Raw genomic sequence first — 16,462 nt, 5'->3', positions numbered from 1 at the left:
TGTAGCTTATACTGTCAGCTATGAAACTGAAAGTGCTTCGCTTCTCCTTGGTTTTACATCTGTCTAAAGCACCACTCCCTTCCTTTGCACACATGTATTTCCTGGGAAAGCAGATGTGGTAGAGCAGCCAAGTTCCAGGGAAGGGCAAGAGTCAGAGTGAGGGTGAAAGACTTTCTTCAACATGTAAACGTCACACAGTCTAGATGTTGTCTATGTTTCACTGCTACAATGATGAGGTCTGTGGGAGTAAGGGCTGAAAATATTCGATGGTCAGAGATAGCTCAGGACTTGTAAAATGCTGGCTTTTAAGGCTGCTCAGTTCTTAAAAAAAAAAAAAAATCTTCATGTTTGTGGAAAAAAAAATGGTTCAAGAGATAATACAAATGCTTTCAAATACCTTCTTGGTATGTGTGCATTGCTCATAACCTGCATCCCAAATATAACTCTGCATTTTATAGGGGAGAAAAATGTTGTTCTTATTAAAAATATTAGACAGTCATGTTTTACAAATGTGCTGCTACAAGAGCATAGTTTTTATTCTTAGGCTGAAGAAATGATGCCTGTGGTTGGAAGCAGAGGAACATTTAGACCATCTAAGTTTAGACTCCTGAGTGTTTAACTCTAGAATGTGTGGGAATCCATCAGAGGTGTTTTCTATAGCACCTGCCTTCCCCTGCTGACTACATAAGGATCTCAGTCTTAATATAGCCACCAAAGTTACATTCCTGAATTGACAGTACCAGCTCATTACACAAATGTGCCCAAATGAACACACAGTGATATTTATTATTATAATCTGTTAGAGCACACAACACCAGAAGGAAAATAAAATTGATCCCCCCAAAACTCTTCTTATTTTGTCCTGGGGTCCTTGTTGCTAAAATGGTGCAAATAACAGTGAATATTGAGACTGCAACCTGCTTCTATTTATGTGTTTCCTTGTTCCTTGTTTCCGTGATAAACTCAGGGGCTGAAATAGGTAATTTAAAAAGTGAACATATGAGATTTCCATGAAGTTTTTTTGGCATGAATTCAGTCTGGTCTCATCTGCATCACTTCCCTATGTATTGTGACAAAAATAGGCAAGGAAACGGAAGTTTTGCATAGGGGACATAGGTGTCTCTTCTAATCTCTGTACTATGACCACAGCTGAGAAACTCAGGAATGCTTTCCCTTAAACTCAAAATTCACCCATATGACCTGGATTTGTGGGCTATTATAGCAGTAATGGAAAGTTCTTTGGAGAATGATATAAAATGTCAGGGGGCTTTTGTATTTATGTGTTAAAACTGATGTTGGAAGAATTTTAATTCATTATTTTTATTTCATATTAACATATTTTAACTTAAGACCATTGTGACAGTGTTATGGTCTAACTAGAGATAAATAAAAATAGAGGGAAGGAAAACTGTAGCGGTTCTTCAGAGAGACCCAGACGACTGTCGATGGCAAAAGGTAGAGAGTCTGCTCTTTGCTCTGGGGGGGAAATCACGGCTTTATTTTTAGGGGTCCTGCCCCTGCAGAGTCCAGAGCCCAGTAGCTCCTTCCTCATCCCCGTTCTGATGCCAAAGAGACCGCCCCTCCTTCTCTCAGGGCTTTTACCCAGGAGGGAAGGGCCCAGAGGCAGAGACAAGCCACTTCCCAGTCAGGGATAAGGTGGGAGTGGAGCAGAGTTGGGTTACATTCCAGTGTGGGAGGATGGGCACGGCCAAGCAGGGACAAAACACATGATACAGTTTCCAAGGGGAACAGAGGATTCAGAAGAAAACATTGCAAAACTGAATATAAAAATGAAACACAACGTAAACCAAATTAATGCGCTACAACAGAAAAACAAAGAATTATCAGTAAATAATCTTAGAAAGAAAAAAGTAGGCTTTCTGAAGAGGATGCAAGTATGGCTTTTTTCTTAAAAAGGAATTTCCTAGCTTATATGGAAGGGGACAAGAGATCCTGTGCCCCAAAGAGCAACCAGTAGTGCTTATTTTCTGGGAGTGGTGTCAGAGCAGAGCAAATCTATATTCTCTAGATTGCAATCCTGTTATGAATGTGTTTTGGTTGTGCATGTCACTGGGACCGAAGAGACCTCGTTTGGTGGTACAGTATGAAATTGAGGTGAAATCTACGATGGTTTCTACTAAGAATTGGTATATCATGAGGGTCTTTTCTCCTGCTGACTTTTTGGTGGTTTTTGTCTATTTTTTCTGAAGTTGTGGAATATGAAATCCATTTTCACAAGGGAGACTTGGAGAAGACAGATGCACTGGAGAGGTTTATCTTTGTATACAAGGAGAAAAAAGTGACTCGGGGAAGTGATGGCTTAACTCGATAAACAGCCTGATCACTTTTGCTAAAGGGCAGGTAAAAAATAGAGATGTTGTACAGAAATTTTCCATGATGAGGGAAAAGTTTTCCATAATGAGTGAAAATGTAACTGAATCTATGTCTTTTTGTTAGAACTTGTATTTTCAGAAAACCTTTCTTAGACAGAGTATCAAAAATATGAATGTTTTATATTCCATACAGGGATTGTCTCTATAGCTAACATATAGTTTTTAAGCATCATCACTGTTGTGCTACTGATGCCTTAAATATGCCCAAGGCATCACTACAGTAAAACAGTTAAAGTTTTAAAGCCATTCTGAGTTGGACCAAACCGTCTCTAAGAGTTCTATTCTAATATTCCAGACCTTTAAGGCTGGGGAAACATCACTGCTTTATTAAAATATTTTTAGAACTGATAACATTTCTTGTTAACTTTCCTGACCACTGTCAGTGTTCCAAGAAGATTCTTATTTTTTCATGTTTCAAATTTTTCCACCCACTTCTTGCTTTGGTAAACATATTGTTGCTTTTTGAGATTAAATGGTTTTTCCTAGAAGAGTAATTCCTTGAGTAGTTATTGACATAAGAACAAAGTAACTAAAATAGACGTCAGATCAAAAGGAGATATCTTTCAAATGTCTAACTGATATTTTATTAGATCCTCGTGCTTACAATTACAGCTTGGAATTTTTATTTTGTTTTAAGGAAATCATGAATTCATTGTGAAGTACCTAGAAATCTTCTGGGGAGGGTGGGAGAGAGTATTTCACTATTGCCAACCAGCCTAGAGTAGTTTCCTCTCTGGTGCAGAAAGCTGGAGAAATATGCTTGATATATGTTTCATTTATCCTTTACACCTCTTTGTGTTTATTTTATCTATTTTTCTTACTATTTTTAAAGATTCTAGAAGACACAACGTTTCTGTACGAAAAGAAACCCAGATCTTAGTCATTATGTCCTCTGCATTTTCTTTTTTCATTGTGGAAGAGAATATGCATGCCCAATATCATGCTCATCAAGAACGGATCATGCTGGTACCTCAGAGTTCACAAGTTTGATCTGAAAACAGTGACAGGATAGAACAGCTCATCTTGTTTGAAAGAGTAATGTAGGAAGTTGTATAGATTAGTCTTTTTGATGAAAATAGATAATAGTCCATACTACAATAGTAGTATGTTTTAAGGGTAGTGTCTTAGAGAAATCTGAGCAGCAAGACTGCCAGTTACTATGGATAAGGTATCTGTACAGACTGGAAGAGGGACAGATTTCTGTTTCTTTCAAACCCCAAACTGTCCTGACCTTTTAAAAAAATCTTTATTTTATAAGAATGTGTTACATTTTTGCCAGGAATAAAACTTGTAGAGAAAAACCCTAGCACCTGAACAATAGCACTTGACTTCTGTGGATACTCACTCCTGTGGAAGTACTACTCATCTGCAAATTCACAAGGATTTTTTATGTTTAATCCAGATTCTGTGTCAGTTTTTGAACAGACTTGTTCAGGCTTGCTAAATCCTTCCTCTGAAATTCTAAAGGGCTTTTCTATATCCTGGGCTATAAGACCCTAATCTTCTTCTTATAGAAAAGATTTCAAGTAACAACTCTTTGGGTGTTCACTCCATTGCAGTTCTCTTTACTACAATTTACCCTCAAGTAATGAATTCTCAGTTCTTAGTCATTGCTCTTTTTTTCTAGATGTCTCTTTGGATCAATATTGGCCTCACAGACATTGAAATTCTGGAACTGTGCTACTATAGGAACAGTGCAATGGTTTAAATTCTTTTTCAAACCCACAAACTAGTCTTCAACTTCTATATTCAAACCTGCATTTTCAAGCCAACTTCCCAAGACAACTGCTTCTGTGTTTAGCAAAATAACTCATGAAGTCACATGAAATAAAAGTCTTAGCTGTAGAGGTTTAATTTAGCGGCTGGTTTCTCAAAAGATTGGATTAATCCATTCATAAATAGTATGTTTCCAAACCTCATTTCTTCAGGCTCAGTTAAAAAAAAAAAACCAAAACATTTTAAACAAAGTGTGTTCCCAGTGTCAGTACACATACTTATGTGAGCTTTCCCAGAGATTATGAAGATGACTGCGCAAAGAAGAAGATGAGCATATATAGGCAAGAAGGTGAACTATAAAGATTTATGGTATGGAAAAAAAGGAAAGCCTCCATGAAGTCTATTGATCATTCAAGTCTGTTGTATGTACAAAATTTGACCTATTATAGAGATGTTTTCAAGGAGGCATCCTTATCCCAAAAGCAGAGTGGTCAAAATCTTCACAGATAGCATTCACTTAATTCCCATTAACATGCCTAGTTCCCACTAATAAATTGTGAATTTTAGTGAAAAATGAAATTGCTCTAGTTTTTCAGTATTATTAGACATCTAGTATTTATCGGTTTCATTGCAAGTTAGGTTCTGGATCAAAGTAACTTTCAACACACTAGGATTTGAACTGATTTGTTTATTTCAGCCTATAAGGTATGAGAAATGAGAACTTTATTGCTAGTGTGTGTATCTGATGTTTCCAAAATTACTTGCTAATAAATACAGAGGTATTCGGAAATTCATAATATCAACTGGATAAGAAAAGATGAGCTACAGTACATAACACTAATTATGAAGTCAAAGACAAAGAAATGGCATAGATGAGATAAATTGGCTTCCATCAAGGTACAAAACAATGACCAGACACACCAGGCTAAACTAATAAATACTTAAAAACAGAGCCCTATTAAGTTTAACTACAATATAATTTTGATTATTTTCATATTGCAGGTGGGTATTTTCAAAATCAAATCTATATACCTTGGCAAGTTAAATAAAGTTTGTGTTGGATTTAAGTCTAAAAAAAAGGCTGGTAGTTTTTTCAGTTAATGTAAGTAATAATGATGTAGATTATTAGATTTAGGTGATCCTAATACTTCAGAAATGTCTGAAATTTAACACAAAAGTGTTTTTTAAAAATTCTAGTAAATATGAAATTGCATTCCATTGTCAGTTGTTCATTATTTCTTTTGGATTATACATGCCAAGTATCCAGATCCAGCTTGGTTTTAGTAAAATGTGCAAGGGATTCCAAGGAAATATTGTGACAATGTAAAATGGTAAAACTATACATTAAACTTTTCTCCATTGAAGTTCCTATCTTTTTATAAGTATAGTCAACAAAGTTTTTGTTTTTTAGGAAGCAATATGACACCATGCTTTTGAAACTTTTGTAGATTTTGTCTTCCTGTACATTTTTAGATGATGGATAAGCAAAAAATATATATATTTTGGGGCTATATGCTTCTAGGTAAAGATAAGAACATAAAAGTGGTTCATTAGATTAAGAAATGGAACACAGAAGAAAGGCTGTTCTGGCCTCACAGGTTCTTTCCCTCTAATCCATGCAAAAAAATTTTAAGGGATCCTGCATATGTGAGGTTGACTGGCAGATAAAAAGGTTGTAGTCCTGCAGCATTTTTTCTCATTCTACTTCTGACTCCAAAGTAGCTATCGTAGCTAAAAAAAAAAAAAAAAAAAAAAAAAAAAAAAAAAAAAAAAAAAAAAAAGCAAAAAAGCTTATTTCTTGAAAATAAAGAGCAACAGAAAAGAGTATCATGAATTGGTATTTTATTCAGTCCTGTGGCTACAATTTTGGTCCATCGTTTTTTAAGGCAACAGAACAGATTCTAAGGTATTTTACTCCTGCAGATAATATTGATGATAGAAATGATGGTTACAGAGCATGATAATCTGAGTCTCTTGTTCTGCTTTTCTAAAAACCCCCAAGATTACAAAATGACTCTGTTGGTTAAACTCAGAAAAACAGGCTGGGAAACTATTTCCTAGATGGTAACATTAGAATGAACAATCAAACTTTCATTCATTTCAGCAAGACTGGGAGTGTAACCAAGTTTACCGAGACTCAGAGATCTGACTCTACAAATGCATTGTTTCCAAAGAATCATGGTCTCACATTGAGGTAAAACTAGCTGAAGTTTTTTTCTTATATAGAATGGAACCTCTCCAGAAAGAAAGCTGTGTGTTGAGTGGATGTCCTGATGGCTAATATTATAGAAATCCTGATCCTTTTTCCATTAGCACATTGATAATATCATTTCCTATTGGGGTTTTTTGTGCCTAGAGATTGCATACAGAAGTCTTTCCATACTTTGAGATGTAATAGATCATTACAGCAAATCTATCCCTACATTTAATTTCATAAGATATGTAAAAACATTGACTGTTTCGGAGTGTAGTGGAATGGAAAAAAACACAGACACATAACCAATGTCTTTTGAGAAGTTTTATTTCTTTAAGAAGTCTGTCAAAAAAATCCTTTTATTGATTTGATGAAGGTAGGAACCTATGGCTGCATACACAGAATTTTTTTTGCTTAAAAGGTATAAATGAATAATTTCCTGGTTTTTTTTTTCAATCAGACTGGTGGTATTTGGAAAAAAATGTTATAAAAGAAGTCCTCTACCCTTTTTCTGCACATTTTTTTTCACAATGGCTGGATCAATTAACGCTCCAAGGAAGATTTTGTAGAAGTTGCAATTCTGCTCGAAGGTAATACAAGCAGAAGTGTGCTTCATTTCGGTGAATCACCCCTGTGTGGCAGAGCAGATCACAACTGGTATAAGGTTACTTCACACAGTAGGAAGAACTTAACATTAGTACCCCAAAGGTGAGGGGCACGGGCCTGGACCAAGGTGAATCATGCCTTCTGTAAACAAAGGGGAAGAAATTATGTCTGGGATGGAGCAATTTGAAATGGCAGTATTGAAAGGTTCTCTTCTGGCAGGACATTTCCTGTCCTTGGAACAATACAAAAAAAGAGGTATGGCCTCTGCATGAGCACAGGATCCATGAAGATGCTGGCCTGATTTTCTACCCCTCCATGGGACTAACATGAGTAATGAGGTGTTTGAGGCTTTGTTGCCTGAATTTCCTGTGCTGGATCCAGCACTAACAGGCAATGTAATCTTTGATTATAATTGGTTTATACTGCCTTATAACAAATATGGGCTCTAAATATAGATTTGCTTTTACTGCAGAAACATCTGTGACATCTCCTCCCATGGAAAATTTAGATATGAAAAGTAGAGGATGATGGCAAACATGGGTGCACTGCACACAAGTACCAGAAGACGTTCCTAACATTCAAGTTGTTGTATTTGGAAGAAAAGGGAAATCTCCTGCACAGAAATTTCAAAATCTAAGTGATACTCCCTTTTTGGTTGGTTTCTTTTCTATTTCATACAAGTCTCACCAAATAGTTTCAGTAAAATTAGAATTGTAGCCAATATGTATGACATTATGTGGACTGATTGTCAGAATTAATGTTTATATCCCTATGCCTTAAATATACAAACCTTGGAGAACTTCTCACTTCTGGGCCTAAACATATCACTTAGGAAAACTCTCTTGAGGAACTGCCAAATTTGATGTGAAAAACCTCATTAACTTTGAATTAAGTGAGGAGAAAGGAACAGGCCTTGAAAATACAGAAATAAGTTATACATTTCCTTCCTTTTGTTGTGTTTGCCTATGCTCTGCAACCAATTCCCCTAGTAAAAAATAGACATAATTTATGATACAAATATGAGTCCAAATTAACTTGCACACTTCATAGGACTTCCTCACCCTTCCTAACCTCACTGACTAATATTTTTACCTGTTGTATTTATCTTGTTTGCACCTGCTGAAGAGCATATTGCTTTAGCTCTTCACTGATGTACAGACCCATTCTGCACAGTTCATTGTGACATGGAAGGCAGTGTTTCCTGTTGATGTTAGGATATGCTAATTCCTGCATGGAAATACTGACAGTCTCCAGACTCAGACCAACCTGCCTGTGGAAGCCAATTAAGATAATATTCAGTATCTATTCTTTGCAATATGGCCATCAATGGGCCTTAAACCTCTGATTGTAGTTTAATATGTCTTTAGGAATTCTCATAAAAAGGAATGGAGAAAGGACTTAGTCAATCAATAACTATCTTAAAATAGAATTAGAATTTAAAAGTATACTCAAACTTGAAGGTTAATTAAAGGAAAAATAGTATCAATGACTTCTGCTTATAGGCAAGGCAAAAAATCCCATTGTGGACGTAGCACTAAATTATTTTGAAGTCAGTAGAAGAATGCTTTCCTGAACTGAGCTACAGAGTCCCTTAACCCTGCTATGGATTTGAAAGAACAAGGTGATTCCTTAAATGCATAAAGACTACAGAAACTTTTCTGATGGGAAATGCTAGAGACAGCTGCATTCCAGACTAATATGTGAATGGGCTTGTGGCACTCATAGGAATGTTGAGTCTGAATTTATGAGCTCCTCTGAGAATGGAGGACAAGTTTATCTTGTATTTTCTCCCCGAATGTGTTTTGTGTCTGCTAACTTTGTAGTCTCAGTTTAGGCTATAAAAATGGAAAGAATAGGTAAGCAAAGTTAATTTCTAATTTTAAATATGCATCTCCAGGTAATTTGATGATTCTTTCCAAAAATATTTTGACACTACGTTTAATATATCAATTATGTAGTTGTTGGAATCCAGGGCAGGTGGAAAATCCCTCAAACTGCCCCAGGGGGTCTGAGACCCTGGCTGGGACCCCAGGAAAGCATTACCTTTGACCTTAGTCCATGGGAAAAACTTCCAATGCTTCGAGATTAAATACAAGCAACAAAGACTTGAAATATATAGTAGTTTAGTTTGTCACAGGGGAAAAATTTGTAGTTTTGGGTTTTTGGTATGGAGATAAATGAGAGCAAGATGGAGGATTTTGGGTGGTGTCTCATCTTCTTCCTCTTCCTTTTCTTCTTCTACTCCATTTTCTGCTGTGACAGTGGCACAAAGACATTGGTAGAATGTCTTTGATGTGAAGGGTCACATCAAAGGGTTTGATGTAGAAATTGTGTTTAGAATAGGTAGCAATTATTGGCACAAAACTGTAAATATAGAATGTTTTAAGATACTATAAGCTGGTGTTCTTGCCAGCTGTGTTTTCCAGTGCACTAAGCTAGGTGTTAGTGGTGTCTGCACCTTGAAATAAGAAACTGAATAAATATCTCTAAAGACCAAAAAGATGCAAGTTCTGTTCATCTTTTAACCCCAGTACAGGGTTTGCGTGGGAGAAAACTCACAACTCTCACATGTAGTATAAGACTTCAGCCTCCAGACCTGGTGGCTCAGAACATAGCAGAAAATTCATAAATGTAATAGTTTGCTTTCTGCTTTCTTTTCCAAAACAACCCTAAGTGATTTTTGTCCATACTTTCAAATACTTCACAATTCATTTAATAACTGATTTATGAGTAGCTATAAATTGTTGCAATCTACAAGAACTCAGTAGGTTGCTATAGACCTAAGTAGTCTCTTGTACGCCTGTGCAACCCACAGCATAAACCACAATAACACCTATTGGTTTTTTCATTAATATGCTTATAACATCTAATACTAATTTATTAGCCTATTTATGAATTAGTTACTCATGGAAGCGTAATCTAAAATGTAACAAGTTGGTCTCACTCTAGTAGGATTCTAACAGTGCAGTAAAAAATAGAGATGTTGTATAGAAACAGAGAAATTACAGGCAGCAGTCAGGATGTGTAAGCCTGCTATGAACCAGTGGTCAAACCCAGTCCCAACAAAATAAAATTTCCTTATTTGATTTCTTTTTATTTGAAAGAATTAATATTCAAAGTTCCAGAATTTTTTCAGAAACACAGATGAAACTGCAAAAAGGAGAATTCCTATGTTCATTTTGCTCTTCTCTGTCTTTTCTATTTTGATATTTACAGGGTTCTTCAAAGTACCAGTTTTTCCCACTTTTCCTATGCCTTTCACATAGAATTAACCAGTTTTGTCCTATCCTCCTTTCTGCAAAATTCTGTAGTGAAATATATAACCTTAGCTAAAATTTATGTAGTTTCTGTAACTTCTGAAGATTTATGTGAATGAATAGCTATTTCTTGCTCAAAAATTTCTGGCCTTTCCAAAAATAGAATACAAATCCATTTCTTAAGTATGTTTAGAATATAGAAACACTATATGATTTGAAGTTCACATTTAGATGTAGTCTTAGAACAAGCAAGAATTTGCAGGTATGTTTTATTTTAAAATATTTTAAAGTCTGCATAAATTTGCACACCTCATTTTGATGAGTCCAGTTTCTGCAGGCTGTCTGTCTCCATATGTAGGTAAACCTTAGTGCAATATTAAGACAGATAGGAGTTTGCGATATGTATTGATATTTAGTTAGGGTTGCACAGATTGACAGAAGTTAGGGGGAAATATTTTTGTATAAGAAGAAGTTATACATTTAATATAAAAAAAATTGGTATTGCAAGTGCAAAAAATAGGTAAACAATGGGCTGCAATTTTAGTGGAATTTAATACTATCTAAATAAAAATATCTTTTATTCAAGTAATGAATAGTTAAATCTGGAAATGGTCATGGGATATTGTTTACTTTCATCTGGAAGCCCTGTGATTGGTCTTGTAAAGCACTGGACAGAATGAATAAGCAATATTGGAAAATGTTAGGTCATTGCATTTCTAAGAACTCAAGGGCAAGACAGTCTGACAAAATATTTAAGAGTGGAACAGTCAAATTCTCAATAATATAATTTATCTCATTCAATTATATAAATATTTATACACCTCAAAACTTGCAGTTGAAATCTGTGTGAGAAAACCTGTACTCAGGATTTCCAAACACTTGTACATGTATTCTGTACAATGAGCACAAAGTTTTGCTGTTGCAGCTTCTGTCAGTATTGGAGAGAAGTGACCACAATAATTTTTGGAATCCCTGCCTAAGAATTTCAATTACTTACTGTCCTGATGAAATTAAGTGCTTTTTTCTTTATGTTTTCTTTTGTTTTGTTTTAAAAGTCTTGCTATTTCTATACAAAGGCGTTCTGAAGACTGAAGAAGCTGTTTCTGCAAACTTGCAAGTCATTAGCTATTTATGAAGTTCAATATTGCATGGAATAGTTATCAGAAATGTTTCTGCATGTACTTGATACATTTTTCCTTCAGTATTTTATAACCTGACCTAGGATAGGGTACATGATCTGAGTTGACCTCCTGTGCATCTGATTTCCACCTTGGCCCTCTCAGCGGAGATATGTGAGCTCCTAAGTCTGTGCTTCCTCAGCTGGTTTGGAGGTTATAAGTCCACTTTACAACTACGTCCACTTAAACTTGGAATCTAATTTCTTCATTCTCCAATAAATATTTAAAGCAAAGCAAAATTAAACTGGACCCAAGCTTGCCCAATCTGTTGAAATTCATTCTTCAAAGAACTTATTTTCACAGGCAGCCCTGAAAACCACTGGACACCTAATTTCTGCCAACTTTGAAAATCCTACCTGAGATATAGCAAGACTCATTTTAAAAAAATAACAAGTAGCAAAGCAAATGTTTTTTGCAAAATGGGTATATGCTATTAAGATTGATGAAACTGTATTCATTCATTTGACATTCTGAAATTGCAAGCACATACAGGTCAATTTAAGCTGTATCTCTCATTGGTTCCTTACAAATGGGTCCTATGCTTGTGTTGATATGCAATGAAGAATACACCGATAAACATCAGGCTGCAGAATTAGCAGCTTGAAAAAGCTGCTGTAACTCTTATGCAGAATCAGGTAGCTGTTATGAAGTGTGTGCTGGAGTTAGTAAAAGGAAGAAACATCAGTTTCTATTGGGATGGAAATAGGAAATTAAATAATTCAAATACATTAATTTCTTTCTCTCATTCTGCCTGCAGCTTCAGTTAAAAGACCTGGACACTAAACAAGAGTTGAACTTTCACACTGAAGCCCCATGTCTGTTTGGAGAAGATAGATCTGGCACCGTGACAGAGCTTGCTGCAGTCAGGCCAGACCAGCCACCACTCAGGGGTATGCTGCTGAAATGAAAAATAAATATATGAGCAAATACATGCACACACACAGAATTGTAAACTGCCTTATAGGATGAACACGAGGCACAAGATCACAAAGTATTTTATATATTAAAAAACCATTCAAACTTACTTTTAACTATTCATTCGATAAAATGTGGGAATCACAGAATCACCAATTCACTTGGCTGGAAGAGACCTACAAGGTCATCAAGTCCAACCCAGCCCTAACACCCCAACTAAACCAGGGCACCAAGTGCCACATCCAATCTTTTTTTAAACATATCCAGGGATGGTGACTCCACCACCTCCTCGGGCAGACCATTCCAGTACTTTATCACTCTTTCAGTAAAAAACTTTTTCCTAATATCCAACCTCTATTTCCCTTGGCACAGCTTAAGCTGTGTCCTCTTGTTCTGCCTGTTGCTGTCTGGAGAAAGAGACCAACCCCACGTGACTACAGCCACCTTTCAGGAAGCTGTAGAGAGTGATAAGGTCACCTCTGAGTCTCCTTTTCTCCAGCATGAACAACCCCACCTCCCTCGGTCGTTTCTCACAGTGTTTGTGCTCCAAGCGCCTCACCAGCCTCGTTGCCTCCTCTGGACGGGCTCAAGCATCTCAACGTCCTTCCTAAACTTAGGGGCCCAGAACTGGACACAGCACTCGAGGTGTGGCCTCACCAGTGCCGAGTACAGGGGAAGAATGACCTCCCTGCTCCTGCTGGCCACACCATTCCTGATCCAGGCCAGGATGCCATTGGCCCTCTTGGCCACCTGGGCACGCTGCTGACTCATGTTTGGCTGCTGTCACCAGTACCCCCAGGTCCCTTTCCTCCTGGGCACTGTCCAGCCATGCCGTCCCCAGCTATAAAGCTGCAGGGGGTTAATGTGGCCAAAGTGCAGGGCTTGGCACTTGGACTTAGTAAACTTCATCTTATTGGACTCTTTCCAACCATCCAACCATTCCAGGTCTCTCTGCAGAGCCATCCTACCTTCCAACAGATTGACACAAGCTCCCAGCTTAGTGTCATCCACAAATTTACTAATGAAAGACTCAATAGCCTCATCCATGTTATCAATAAAAATATTGGACAGAACTGGCCCCAGCACAGACCCCTGAGGGACACCACTGGTGACTGGCCCCAGATGGATGCAGCACTGCTCACCACCACTCTCTGGGCCCGGCCATCCAGCAGCCAGTTCCTTACCCAGCAAAAGGTGCTCCTGTCCAAGCCATGGGCTGCCAGCTTATCCAGGAGTGTGTTGTGGGAAACAGTGTCAAAAGCCTGGCTGAAGTCCAAGTACACAACATCCACAGCCTTTCCTGCATCCGCCAGGTGGGTCACTTGGTCATAAAAGGAGATCAGGTTGCTCAAATACGACCTACCCTTCCTAAACCTGTGTTGACTGGAACTGATACCCTGGCCATCCTGTAAGTGCTGCATATATGTATCTAGTTAAAGCATTTTCATCTGTTTTAAAACAACTGACATGTATTGTTTTCACTAGACTAAGTACCGATTTGAAAGTCTGAAAAATGCACAAAGCCCAGCTAGTATATTTTAATGGCAGTTTTCAGAAAATGACTGATTTACACTTAATGAGGGACTAAATCACAGATTAAAAAAAGGCAGGTGCAAAGTCATAATGGCATGAATCACAAAGAGAAAATGCAGGGTTTTTTTAGACTTTCTTCAAGCCCCATTTCTGCCCCTGAAGCCATATTTAATTTCATCATTGTATTTAAAATATGATAACATCTTCCTTTGTTCAGATTACATTTTATAAAATATGTAGAAAAGAACTCCCATTCATTATACTCTGTGAACAGAAGTCTTAGTTAAAATATTTAAAACTTTTTGCATGTAATATCTAACTGGAGGCTAGACTGCAAATGGAAATATATCTTAAGAGTCTGTTATAACATTTAATTCTTCACAGAACCCATTAAAAATCCTCTGTCATGCTGCCTCAAGGAATATGTATTATATAACTCATCAGACAAAAGTCATGGCAAACCATCCTTTGTTGTGAAGAATAACACATATTTGTATAAATAGCTGAGCCATTTCTGCTGAACATATTAAATTATGTTGGCCATTATTCTCAAAATATGAGACTACAACACAATTCAGCTGATTCAGAACAAAAAGTGGTTTTCATTGTCTGTTATGTCTGTGTCTGTGTTTTTTCCTTGGTAAAATGTTAGAGTTTATAAATCCTAACTCAATTTAAGACCTATAATTCCTACAAGAATGACTGTGGGTTTTTTTAAAGAACATGATAAAATCAGTCTGAATCTTTCAGGTGATTCCAGAATCCAGAAGTAGGATGTTTTCTCCTTCTGTACTGCAAGCATGGATTGCTGCATTGATTCATAAAGGACATTTCATCCCTAATGCTGTAGTGTGTGCCGTGAGATAGCTAGCAATCTATATGAAACTCAGAAAATTGACTTCAATTCCTATAACTTAATTCCTTCATCATGAAATTAATCTTGTACCTAAAATATATTGGTTTATAATGTTTGATAATTACATTGCTAATAATCTCATTTGATAATGTCTTGTGTCACTGATTTTTCACGGCAGAAGTCCTTTACTTGATCAATGTCCATACAGGAACACTCCGTACATCAGGAACTGATGCAGATGTATTTATTACAGTATTTGGATATCTCCTGCAAAAGGAGACTAAGGCACTCGCATTTTGAAAGAAGGCAAGTTAGTACTGAGTAATTTTCCTTACATGTTTGTTTGATGTATTTAATTTTGTTATTTTCTAATGCCATGTTTCTTTCCAATTATAAAATACCAGCAGGGATGTTGAACTCCATTGAGCTGTGGAAATAATGTGTTGCTTACTAAGTACAGACATTTTACATGAATTGAGACTACAGTTTAAGGATAGTTTGAATAACAATAAATTTAAAATCCACAAATTATCAGAAAATATTCTTAGAATCTGGAACTGAATCCAATTATATATATATATATATATATATAATTCTATGGCTTAATTTTCGCCTACTTGTGAAGCTAGTCTAGAAATATCAGGGCTATTTCCTGTGACCGCTCCTTTTTTTTTGGGGGGGGGGGTTGGTTGATTTTTTGTTGTTGTTGTTGTTGTTTGTTTGTTTTTTGTTTTGTTTTTGGGGTTATTTGTTGTTGTTTTGGGGTTTTGGGGGTTTTTGTTGTTGTTGTTTGTTTGTTGTTTGTTTTTTTTGTTGTTTTGTTTTGTATTTTCTTCTTTAATCTGCCCAGATAGGGTTGACAGAAAGATTTTATATGTTTTAGCTACTATATGTTAATTAATGCATTTATCTGTAAAATTGTAAATAGGCAGACCTGCTTGTAAACATATTTGTCTGCTCAAGGTAAGTCCTAGGAGAGATTTCCTGGTCAACCTTTGTTTATGACTGTATTAATGATTATATCTACACAACATGTTCACCCATACCCTGAACTCAGAACACTTGATCAATTCATCCTGTACAATAAAGCGGAATCCTCAGTATGTTTTCATACTCTTTCTTATGCTCTCTTGTGCCTGAGATGCCATAACTTTCCAAGGCAACCTGTTCCACTGCTTTACTAGCCTTGCACTTAACAACTGTCCCTTCACTAGATTTATTATGTCTTCTTGAGCTTAGAAACTTAGAAACCAGCCACACAATTTTGTTCCAGAGTCGTATTCTAGTCATTAATACTTCCATGAATTTGTATAAACTCTTCTATAGGCAAGTGATATGTGTCCATAGTCTCCTGTGTCAATTTAATTGCATTTAATCTGCTACCTGAGTAAAACTAAACTTTCACATACTACTTAAATCTTATTCCACGTCTTTGTTTGGAAGACATACTGAATGTTTCCTTCCATGTCACCTTCTCTTTGCTTCTCCCTTGCTTTATAGACCTCTACCCTCTGTATTGCTCCATTGTTCTTTGCAAGGGAGAATGTCTTTTTAATCTTCCTACTTAGACTTTTCTATGTGTTGTTCTGACTCTTTGATAATGCTTCCTTTTCATTAAGATGCTAATTTTTTTTCAGAATCCTGCTGTCTTAGTCCAAAATGTGATATAACATTATAGGAAGAGTTTTATGATGTTGATTATCTGGATGATATTAAAATGCAGGTTAATCCCAGGCATTTTTGAGGGCAAATGTTTATGGAGAATTAGAAGGGTTAATCAAAAGTGTAAAGGCACATGGTCAGTGACATAATCT

General features: G+C 36.5%; 1 protein-coding gene across 1 annotated transcript in view; it reads left to right on the top strand.

Annotated features, from left to right (window-relative positions):
• LOC120759734 (lipoxygenase homology domain-containing protein 1) overlaps positions 1-16,462 on the top strand; it is a 134,373-nt gene that overhangs the window by 73,447 nt on the left and 44,464 nt on the right. The window contains 9 exon segments of the mRNA XM_058419974.1: positions 2,211-2,258; positions 2,261-2,361; positions 5,112-5,193; positions 6,764-6,821; positions 6,823-6,893; positions 7,382-7,563; positions 12,030-12,234; positions 14,827-14,911; positions 14,913-14,958. Of these exon segments, the coding sequence (XP_058275957.1) occupies positions 2,211-2,258; positions 2,261-2,361; positions 5,112-5,193; positions 6,764-6,821; positions 6,823-6,893; positions 7,382-7,563; positions 12,030-12,234; positions 14,827-14,911; positions 14,913-14,958 (878 nt within the window).

Source organism: Hirundo rustica, chromosome 1 (assembly GCF_015227805.2).
Source record: "Hirundo rustica isolate bHirRus1 chromosome 1, bHirRus1.pri.v3, whole genome shotgun sequence".
In the NCBI taxonomy this organism is placed as follows: Eukaryota; Metazoa; Chordata; class Aves; order Passeriformes; family Hirundinidae; genus Hirundo; species Hirundo rustica.
This window is presented reverse-complemented; position numbering and strand designations above follow the sequence as displayed.